The following is a 10,709-nucleotide window of genomic DNA, read 5'->3' as shown; positions in this document are numbered from 1 at the left end:
CCGGACTCGGGGTGAGATCCGGCGGTGGGGTAGGGGGGATGCGCTCACCATCCGGCCTTCATGCTAACAATTTCTGCTTCAGCATGAGAGCACCGCCTTTGTTTCAACTTGAGGCAGATAGTATGCGTGATGCTACGAGTAATTTTACCAGCTTGATCTGTCTCAACGTGATAGCTTTTCCATGAACACTGGATCATTCCTGGACTCTTAAGCTTTTTTTGTACTCGTGAGATTTGAAATAGGTAATTGTTAATATCTGAATTCGTTTTCTAGTATAGTGATCACATAGTTGAGTGCAACAGCGCAAAGCACACAAAATTGAAAAGGAAAACAAAACAAAAGGAGTAGAAATCTGAAGAGGAAAAGGAAGTGATTTGTTTTATAACACTGAGATTGTAGTGAGGCCATGGATCAACCACTATGATGCTGTGCCAACAATTCTACAAAGAGGGCGGCAGAACACAATCATCCCCTGTCACATGCCTCCTTCCCTCCAAAAAGTTATTACCAATCAATTGATTACTCCCCTCTTGCATCATGCATCTAAGTATCTTATCCCATACTACATCAACAGCTAAGCAAAAGAAAACAAAACCTGTCAATTTACCTGATAGCTGTATATACAATGGTGTAACTTTAAAGTCTGTATGCATGGTATATATAAGAAGGTGATCTTCATGTGTGAAGATTAGCAGCTGCTACACATGATTGTGGTGAGTTGAGTACTTAATCATGCAGGCTTGCAAAGTTTGACTCGCTACATTTAACCATGTCATATATAGACACTATTGGGAAATACTTCACCAAACACCAATGCCTTCTGTACTAGACTTGGCTCTTTGCAATTCTTCCTACATAGCTAACACACAAAGCTTTTGGCGAAAAAGGGAAGTACTTCACCATAAGCAAAACACTACTTTTAGAACAGTTCTACGGCAAAATGTGTAATTTGGTGATAAACAGTACTTGATCGTACAAGTTGTGTACCTGCAAACAGTACGATGCAGGCAGAATAAGCTAGTACTATATATACGCGCGCATCCAATGAGCCAAAAGCATCAAGCTTTCTTGCTTGGCCTCGCCTTTGTATAAAGATCTCCGTCTCTTCACACGCCAAGACGCACAAAGCTCTCGCGCGTAAGCCAGAGACATACACCGAGCTGTTGTGTGATTGGCCGGCTGGAGAGAGGCGATCAATCGATGGACGAGTCGTGGAGGCGCACGATAGGCTCGGTGCTGCCGCGGCAGCGGTCGCCGGACCTGCACGCCGACGGCGGCCACCAGGGCCTGGCCCCCGACGACTTCCGCGACGTGTTCGGCGGGCCGCCGCGCACCGTGCTCCTCCGCAGCTTCCACGGCGAGGGGGCCGACTACCGCTCCACGACGGGTCACCAGTACACGAACTACGGAGATGCCTTCTGCCGCCGGCCGTATGGCGACGGCAGAGGCCAGCTGGCACCGGCACCGGCCGTACCCACGGAGGTGGGGTTCTTCGACGATATCTTCGGCACCCGTCACATGAGGTCGCGGTCGAGGTCCAAGTCAAAGTCCTCGTCGGGGTTCAGCTCCGAGGAGTTGCCCTCCGGCTTCTGCCGGCCGGTGGTCTCTGGCAGCCGCGTCGACGCCACGCTCTCCTCATTCACATCTAGGCTCAGGTAGAAGTTCACTTACAGTTGTGCCTCGAACTATCTAGAACTACAAGATGCATGCATGGAGAGGCACGTGAAGAACGTGTCATGCATCACAAATGTTAGCGCAAAAATGATCGTGTCGTTCGTGGCAGGCCGGTGACGATCCCTTCGCGGCGGTACGACTCGTCGCCGCCGTCGACGGCGTCGACGAGAGGGGAGTACCAGAGCAGCTTCACATGCTCGACGGCCGCGTACCCAGCGGCTCGCCACTACTTCGGCGAGTTCAAGGCCGGCAGATGGAACCACAGCAGCGCCGACGACAGCACGGTGGCCACGCAACACCACCGGCACCCCCGCCCGAGCAGCAGCTTCTGTTGCTTCACGTCGAACCCGGAGACCACCAGCAACGCGCCCAGCTTCCGGCGGACGCGCAGGGCGCGGTCACCCGAGGCGGAGACCACCATCACTGACTACTCCTGCACCGACTACGGGTACCACTACTCGCCGCCGTCAGCCACGTCTTCGTCGCTCTTCACCAACCCATTGGCGAGGACGCCGCGGCGGCTGGAGGAGGTGGCGATGGAGGTGAGGGAGCGAGCGCCGTTGCTGATGGACGACGGCGACATCGACAGCGTAGGCGCCGCGGCGGTGGACGAGGCGATTGCCTGGGCCAAGGAGAGGTTCTGGAGCCAAGCCAATTAACGAACGACCAGGATCATGTCATCGAGGTGCCAAGACGACCCTCAACAACGTCCAAATTCTTAGACCCATCGACTTGTTGTGTTCCTTTGTAAGCTACATTCTAGTATAGGTGCCTAGAGAAGATGTGTTGAGATCAATATTTTGTAATGTTTCGTTCACTGTGAAATATTTTACACATTTCAGCTGGCACATTATACCAAACACGAACACAAAATGCTGTCATAATTAACATAAGAAATGAAGGGGAAACAGGCCGTAAACTGGAGAAGGAATGGGTTAACAGATGCTTCACATGAGCCAATCCATGTCTCGTATATTGGGTTTCTGCTTCCCCTTATATGCTACATAAATATATAGTGATCACTGCAATCAGTAATATACATTTTTGCTGACACTTGTAGAAACCGAAAATCACTACAGCTGTGGCTCGATGGTCCAGAAAAATGCTGGGCCATTTCTTGATTCCATACTTTAGGGATGTTACCCATAATTTGGGCAGTGAAAAGAATGCAATGACCAACGTATACAAAATTTTCCAAGTGGAACACTAGGCCTTGGCGAGGTTCAGCTTTCTATTCACCTCTTGAACGCCAAACTCCTTGCTATTTTGTCCTTGTGATGACTATCTCTGTGATATCAATAAGAGCACGCCTAGAAGTCAGAACATCCTCGTCATCGCTATCTGGGAGGGCTTCTATAGCCTTGATTGCATGGTTGGCGTGTTCTCGTGCAAGCTCCTTTGTCCTTTCAATCCCACGGCTCTTCTGGAGGTAGTCAAGGGCCTGTGATTTGCAGAAATGTAGACCATTAAGTTAATACGGTTTCGTCCTGCTACTGTTACTGTGGAATTACAGAATACATACACATTAAAGTGTACAAGGATGTGATGTGAAGTACAAGAATTAATAGCTCAACATTGTAATGTTGCTACGATGATGACAGATGACATTTGGAAAATGGCAACAGTACGGAGCTTGAAGCCTACAGTGGTCTATACTGTTCCTTATAATCCTGCTAAACTATTCAAGTAGGTCTGAACATTGGTACCACTAGAAATCAAAATTGCTTAGCATGTATAAATTGTAAACAGTGTAAATATATTTTTATCTTTGTTAAACCACATTCATTTACCCTTACGAGTGTCCACTAGAAACATGATCTTAATGTATCAATAGCATGATAAATGCTTTTAGGTGTGATATTTGCAAACAATGCCTTAATGTTTGTCCATACCCTATAGGTAATGAACAAATGAGAAAGAGATAGCATGTTCTCAATCTAACATAGTTACTCACAAGTTCAACATTTGCAGGATTGTCGAAACCCTGGTCAACAACTTCATGTAGTTGTGGAAATTCCTCTATTGCATATAGCAACGGGGCAGTAACGATCCCCTGCATCATGAATGCCATCATATAATAGACAACATAAACATGAGAATGAATGAGAGAATCACTAGGCATGTGATCCTTGGATACCTTTTCTAACTGTATATGCTGGTAAATCACTAGGTGATGACAAACAGAAATGATAATATTATTGTTGATACAACAGCTCTTGCGTAACCATATTTTACATCTAACTTCAGAAGCTTTGCCCCAAAGACACACACCATTATTCTTATAAACAATAAGGGTCATCATATCCTACTTATCTAGGATAACAATAAGTTTTTCGATTCTGATATGTGAAATTGACATCTCAATGAAAATCCAGTCACTGAAAATTCTTGACCTACCAAAAGCAACAATCCTGTTAAACTACAAATTCTGGTATTTCTTGTGAGAGGTCTATCACAACAGTGGCGTGCCCAAGATACCAGCAAATAAAGTTACAGCAACATGGTTTGTGTACGGCAGCAAAGGCTTATATAAATCTCCCCTAATGAAGTCGTCAAAAAGATTATGTTAAACACATAGTATAACTAGGTGAAAGGTAAATGCATATTTAAGATGACAGACAGGGGAACATGTTCAGTCACTGCAGAGGAAATAAAATATGATAGAAACTGGGGGATGGTTGTTATTACATGACGAATATCAGATAATGAACCCTTCCCAAGGGATGCAGAGGTGCCGGTGAAATCAAGAACATCGTCGATCAACTGAAAGGCTAGACCCTGCATGGATTTTGAGTTAGCTAAGTTGCAGTGAAGTTTACAGGATTAGCTTTAAAAGGAAATCTTGATTCAGGCAAAGAGGAAGGAAATATTACAAACCAGATTTCGACCATATTCGTATGCAAGCATCGAGACCTCTGTGGTGTGCCCTGCAAGAATAGCAACAGCCTCGCAACTATTTGATATCAATGATGCTGTTTTGTAGTATGTCTTCTGTAGGTAGTATTCCATGCTGTATGTTTATGGGAATCCATATCAGAATTAGCAAATGAAGAAATCAAACTGAATGGAGATAATGAAGTAAAATAATGAAGCAAACTTTGGCAAGAATTTCACTCTGCATCTCTTTGTATATATAAGATCTGACTAGAGAGCCTAAGTGTGTGACAAAGAAAAAAATATATTAAACCTTCGTCGTTGCTCTCTGCTTGTTGAGATCTGCATAGTTTCACCAGTAACTAGATGTTCTACAGCAGTTGCCATCAGAGATACCACCTGCACAAACAAGGTTGAGAAACCAATTGGTACCATAGACGACTTTCAAGAAATTGGCAATCACGAGGGTCAATCTAGAATTACAGCACGAACTAAGCACAACAATGCTTCTGACGAATATGAAGGAAACAGACATGTATGAGAGATCCAGGCATGTGTAAGAAGTCAAATTGCTAAACATCCATGGTAGCTACTGACATCATATAACAACTTTAATTTGCCTTAGAAGATCATATAGAATTACATAGGAAAAAACGAATTAATAAGGTGCATGCATTTACCTCAGTGTTCCCAAGTGCTGCAAGTGCCACACATGCTCTAGACAGGAGGAAGTCACCAGCCAGCACAGAAAGCTGCAGGCAGAACAATTTGAGGAATACTGATGTCAAATGATTTCAACTGCAGTAGATACTATAATCTAGAAGTGGAGTACAAAGGAAGCAGTTTTAAGAACAAAATATCTTAGTACTACTGTCCCTGTTAAAAGTGATATGCTCTAAAGGCAATCATAGAGATGATTGTATCACATCTATATACTTTTAAATAATGTGTTATTCTAAGAATGACTATCATTTACATTGATTGACAAGTATGTGATTTGTTCGTGGAACTCTTTGTTTGTATCATGATGATATTCTAAATTGATCACGGGTCACGTATCATTGTAATGATTTCTAAGACTATCACATATATTGATTGATGATCACGTTTCATAAATCATAAGTATAGAGATACCATGTCAATAATATGGATATTTATGTTGAAGAAAATGATGTTGGATAGACCCACCTTAAGATACTGTTGGGGTTATTATTTATGATGTGCCATCAGGTGTTATCTTAGATGCTGTACTTGCAGGATACTTAGACATGAGATCGTTATTGATTCACAGAATGTGTAGTGACATACTTTGTGGCTGTCAAACGCTATTTTGTAACTGGATAGTCACAAAGGTAATTTTCGAGTTTGTCATGAAACATGTCGTGAGGTGTGAGCGATCAAGATAAATTTTGCCCTTTCTTCATAACAGGAGAGATTTCTAGGCCCTCGAGGTAGTTGGATTGAGAAAGTGTATGACCATGCTAATATGATTAAAGAGTTAATCACGATGAATCCACTACTTGATTGAGTGAATGATTGAGCTATCACAAGGGTGACACATATCTTGCCTTGAGCTTGATTGGTATTGTGAGGCGAAGGGATCGGTGCATGTGTATATTAAAGTTCAGCAGATATGATCTTTGTGTATACTCGGGAGTCAACATGTCCTACTCGGAGCTGGTCGAGAAGCACGACCACCTGCTCGGAGCTGGTCAAGGAGCGCGACGCAAATTTGATTGAGAAACTGCTCAAGGAGTTTAACGCGCACGACGTTGGATCGGTCTACTCTAACTCTTCTTCCACTGCACTGCGCATCAAATGGTAACAATCTATGATCTCCTACTTGCATGGTTTTCTAGGTAAATACGGTAGATTTTTTTTGTTTTTAGGCTAGTGTAGCCAACTAGTTTACCAACACATGTAACATCGAAACAGTGCTTGTGGCAACTTGAGGGTAAAAACAAAGCTATTCTGATGCTCAGAAACTACAGATTTCCAAATGTCCTAACAACTTTACATTAACTGGAATCAAATGAAGAAAGCCTTATCTCTGCCTGGAGGATGAAGCACTAATGCACATCAGTTTACTGGAAGGTAAAGTTCTCACAGGTTTGGAGTTTGGACTTCGAAGTATTTAAGTGCTTGTACTTCTCAGTGCAAGGATACAACTGGCTAATTTAATTCACTCAGTATACTGCATGTGCGAGTACTGTGCTGTACAATACCTTGTTCCCCATAATGAGATTCAATGAACTGACACCACGTCTAGTATCAGCATCGTCAAGAACATCATCATGCAGAAGGCTCGCGACCTGAGATAGATAATAGCTTGAGAAACAAAAGCAAAACAACAAATATGTCTGGTTCTGAAGCATAGCAACTATACTAACATGAATCATTTCAGTTATCTCGGCAATGTTCTGCTGCCGTGTGCGGAGCTTATTTGCCAATATACTGAGAACTCCGCCTTCTGTTGACTCTGACATGGGGAATTTCAGAGCTGTCGCCATCAGCAACAAAACCTGCCAATACAAATTACAACATTCAAAACACAATAGATCAAGAAGAGGGCAGGCAATAACAGAGAATAAAATGAACAACGTAAGAACTAGTTTAAGAAATGATGAAATTGAGATGTTACCGTAGGCCGGAATCTTTTTCCCTCAGCTCCCACCTTAAAAAAGTACTCAGCTGCTGATGCCAGTTTGGGGACCTGCAAAAGCAAAAATCATTGCTCACTTTAACCGATTTCGGGATAACTGGAAATGACAATGCGGTAATCACATGATCAATGAAGCATCAAATCATACTGATAAGTTTCTACGAGCAGGATCAGTTTCTTACTGACCTCGATAGCCACCATGGTTCGTAACCTATTTGCAAGAAGTGATAGCTCATCGGCAACTAATTCAAATGGATCTTGCTGTTCCTGAGGACATAAGGAAATTTAGACACTTCAGGCTATCTTGCCATCAAGAAATAACAAATATATTATATTTTCATCATTAGCCTTCACATGTAACAACACAAAAATGCCTGAATTATTCTGGATAAGATCAGATAATCCTTTATTCCTAAAAACACAATCGGGAAAATGAAACACAGTTTCCACAATAGAAAGGGAAACAATTTGTCTTGTTGAAGTTTCAAATGGTATGTAGAGCAAAAAACACACTGAAAATGGATTCCTGGCTAAATATATTTGGCTGTATAACAAGTTTTTTATCAATTAAAAACTGAAAGGCCTTTTTATCCCAACAAGCCATCTAGTGACATAGCGTATCAGCAAAAATGCCCACATTGCTATAAACGGGATCTGTGCGAATAACAAGATGCGATGAATTGAATCAACTGATGCCCAATGAAGTAAAATGAGTAGCCGATGTAGTAGAATATCATGTGGACTTGGAAATATGTTTCGTGACAGCCCAGCAAGCCCAGTTGTCATGTCTTTGTTGTGCTGCTAGCAATGTGTTTAATCATGATCTTGTATGCAGGTGGCATATTGTAGCTTACTAGCTAGGGGTGCGCATTTTTGAGCTTTTTTTAAAAACGTCTTGAGTATTGTTTTATACTTTACTAATGAAATCAGGCCCTATCCCTTTCCTTGACAGAGAAAAAGATACAGAGAGATCATCTCAAACTTAACGAGCAGCAGGAAACAAAAATCATTGCAGAAATAAGGATTCAACAGTTAAACTACCTCAGCCCTTGAAGCCCCGTCCTGGTGAATGTGGTATTGGGCATCATGCAACCATCTCGAGCTCACGAAAGCAGCTCCTCTGCAACCCACCACCTACTAATCCATACCAAAAGAACAGAAACTATTAGCATAGTAAAAAGGCGAATCCAACCTACATACTTCAAGGATACGTGGCCATCTATCAATCAATCGGCTTTATTAGAAAACAGAAAGGATGCGGTTACTATTCCTTTTGATTAACGGAACTCAGTGAAATAAAGAAGGGCGAACTAGTGCGAATGCGATCACTATCACTTCACAACTGGGAGAACGATCCCCCAAGGTTTCCTGCGAGCGCCACACCGTGTGGGCATAAACATAAACACAAACACATTGCGGGCGGGCAGCTCGGCCGCCGCCAAGCACCGACGCTGAGAGACCGAGCGGCGCCAGAGACAACTAAAAGGACCGCTAAGGATAGGAGGGGAACGGGGGGAGGTGGGGGAAGTGGACCTTGCTCCGAATCTGGGAGGCGTGGGGAAGGTGCTGCCTTCCCAGGAGAGCGCCGGCGCCCGAGGAGGACGGCAAGAGCCTCTGCGCCTGGGCCACGCCGCCGGTCCCTCTAGGAGTGGTCAGCGCGGCGACGCGCCGCGCGAGAGCCCACCGCCAGGACATGCTCGCTCCCGAGATGGTGGGGGTAGACGGAGGGAGACGACGAGCTTGTAGAAAAAGTCAGAGGACAGGAAGCGGAGGCGGCGCCCGCTTTGGTTCGTTTGGGGTTGGAGGCACGGTTCACAAATGCGTCGGTAACTGTCTAAAAATCTCGGTTACCCACTTTCTCGGTTCGATCCGGTTTCAGATATTGAACAGTAATCGAAATTTGAATTAAAAAAATAAAAAAAAATCTTAAAAAAACTAGACATAATTCTAAGACTTTCTGTGAAAAAAATTTCAAAAATAATATCGTTTGCATTATATTCTATTGGGAGAAAGTTTGAAAAAAATGAAAAACAAATTTGAAGCGTGCGGCTCAGTTATTAACTCACGTTAAGGAAAAGCGTAACATGCAAACACATATTTTTCTTGTGTAAAACGTATTTTAAGAGGATCTTTAAAATTGATTTCACTTTATTTAGAGTTTTATTAAATTCTTTATGATTTTTACAAAGTTCACAAGTATAAAATGAATATGTTAAGAAACAGCACTGTAATTAACTTTTTCATGTCTACTATTATTTTTCCTACATAAATCATAGTATAAATAAGCTAATGAAAGTGGTTTCACTAATTTTTGAGGTGTGATGGGCCAGTTATGAATTAATCTAGTTGCAACACATTTACACAATCATGCATATTACAATAACTAATTCATGAGTTCATGTATTTTTAAAAGACATAGGATCATGTAAGAAGACTAACAAAATTAGTTTCATGATTTTTGGATTAGCAAAGAGTAAACTATGCATTTAACTTGGTTTAACAAATACAATTTCTCACAGAAAATTTTGAACTTTTTTATGAGTATAAATACTTTTATCATGTAGATGATGTTACAGGAAAACCAACAAAATTTGTTTCACTTGATTTGAAGCTTGGATGAATTAGTTATTGATTTTACAAGGTTGAGCCCTTTTTGGGGTTTTTTGTTGAACTACGCTGAAATTCGATAAAATCGCTCGATAAATTGAAAAAACAGAGCGGTTACCGACCCAAACCGCTCGGTAACCGACCAATTAAAAAATACAAGAAAATCGCTCGGTAACCGACCCAAATCGCTCGGTAACCGACCAAAACCAAGCGGTTACCGTTTTAAAATTCTTGTCGAATTCTCTCTGAATTTCAAATTTTGCCTAGTGAATTTTGAGCGAATTCTCGTCGAATATTCTCCGGTTATCGGGATAACCGCGGTTTTATCGGTAACCGCCGGCGAGCGATTACCAATACCAAAACGGTTTTGTTAACCTTGGTTGGAGGACGAAGAAGCAAATTCTTTACGATTGGATTCTATAAAACAATTTCTTATGATAATATGTATTTTTTTTTCTCTTTTATTCACTCTAACAGTTGAATCAGAGTTGTGTGGCTGGATTAAGGTCTCGTAGAGTCTTTTAAAAAAAAGCTATAGAATTTGCTTTCGAGAATAGAGGCAAAGGGGATGTAAGGGTGGCAACAAGCGGGGCGTGTGCAGGAACGCAGGTTTAGACCCGACGGGTAGGTTTGAATGCAGAATTCATTATACGAGATCAGGATCTCGACTCGAATTGAATTCGGGGTGAGCTCCATTTGCCCACAATAAGCCCGCCAAATGATGGTCGAATCATGGTCCACGATCCACATCCCATGGTCTTAACATTAGGGCTCCTATGCGGCTAGCGGCGGTAAAATTAGAGTTGTGCCTCTGTTGTCCGCTTCGCCTCTCGGGTGCCAACTTCACGCCTAGTGTCACGCCTTGGCTTTGCCTGCTGGCTCCTCCCTTTGG

At 42.6% G+C, this 10,709-nt stretch overlaps 2 protein-coding genes across 3 annotated transcripts; one reads left to right on the top strand and one right to left on the bottom strand.

Moving 5' to 3' along the window:
• The first annotated feature begins 1,077 nt into the window (after positions 1-1,077).
• Positions 1,078-2,573, top strand: LOC133883169 (uncharacterized). The gene is made up of 2 exons (XM_062322398.1): positions 1,078-1,655; positions 1,784-2,573. Exons 1-2 carry the CDS (start codon positions 1,201-1,203, stop codon positions 2,331-2,333), a joined length of 1,005 nt encoding a protein of 334 aa, XP_062178382.1. The 5' UTR covers positions 1,078-1,200; the 3' UTR covers positions 2,334-2,573.
• LOC133883167 (solanesyl-diphosphate synthase 1, mitochondrial-like) lies at positions 2,533-9,026 on the bottom strand. 2 transcript variants are annotated; one of them, XM_062322396.1, is made up of 12 exons: positions 8,744-9,026; positions 8,252-8,344; positions 7,397-7,477; positions 7,190-7,261; positions 6,939-7,070; positions 6,774-6,860; positions 5,229-5,300; positions 4,862-4,947; positions 4,552-4,684; positions 4,363-4,452; positions 3,629-3,727; positions 2,533-3,115 (listed from the first exon to the last, which is right to left on the bottom strand). In XM_062322396.1, the coding sequence occupies exons 1-12, from the start codon at positions 8,903-8,905 to the stop codon at positions 2,936-2,938; spliced, it is 1,287 nt and encodes a 428-aa protein (XP_062178380.1). In that variant the 5' UTR covers positions 8,906-9,026; the 3' UTR covers positions 2,533-2,935. The 2 variants fall into 2 exon arrangements, with proteins under 2 accessions (XP_062178380.1, XP_062178381.1); XM_062322397.1 differs by having other exon boundaries at positions 8,252-8,347; positions 8,744-8,884.
• Between the last annotated feature and the right edge of the window lie 1,683 nt (positions 9,027-10,709).

The sequence above is a fragment of the Phragmites australis genome, chromosome 10 (genome assembly GCF_958298935.1).
Source record: "Phragmites australis chromosome 10, lpPhrAust1.1, whole genome shotgun sequence".
NCBI lineage: Eukaryota > Viridiplantae > Streptophyta > Magnoliopsida > Poales > Poaceae > Phragmites > Phragmites australis.
Note: the sequence above shows the minus strand (reverse complement) of the source record. Positions and strands in the feature narration are given on the sequence as shown.

Coding starts and splice junctions, on each gene's coding strand:
- LOC133883169 (XM_062322398.1), top strand. CDS start 1,201: ATGGACGAGTCGTGGAGGCGCACGATAGGCTCGGTGCTGCCGCGGCAG. Junction 1,656..1,783: donor TCATTCACATCTAGGCTCAG/GTAGAAGTTCAC, acceptor CGTTCGTGGCAG/GCCGGTGACGATCCCTTCGC.
- LOC133883167 (XM_062322396.1), bottom strand. CDS start 8,905: ATGTCCTGGCGGTGGGCTCTCGCGCGGCGCGTCGCCGCGCTGACCACT. Junction 7,262..7,396: donor GAACCATGGTGGCTATCGAG/GTCAGTAAGAAA, acceptor TTGCTTTTGCAG/GTCCCCAAACTGGCATCAGC. Junction 4,685..4,861: donor AGCAGAGAGCAACGACGAAG/GTTTAATATATT, acceptor ATAAACATACAG/CATGGAATACTACCTACAGA.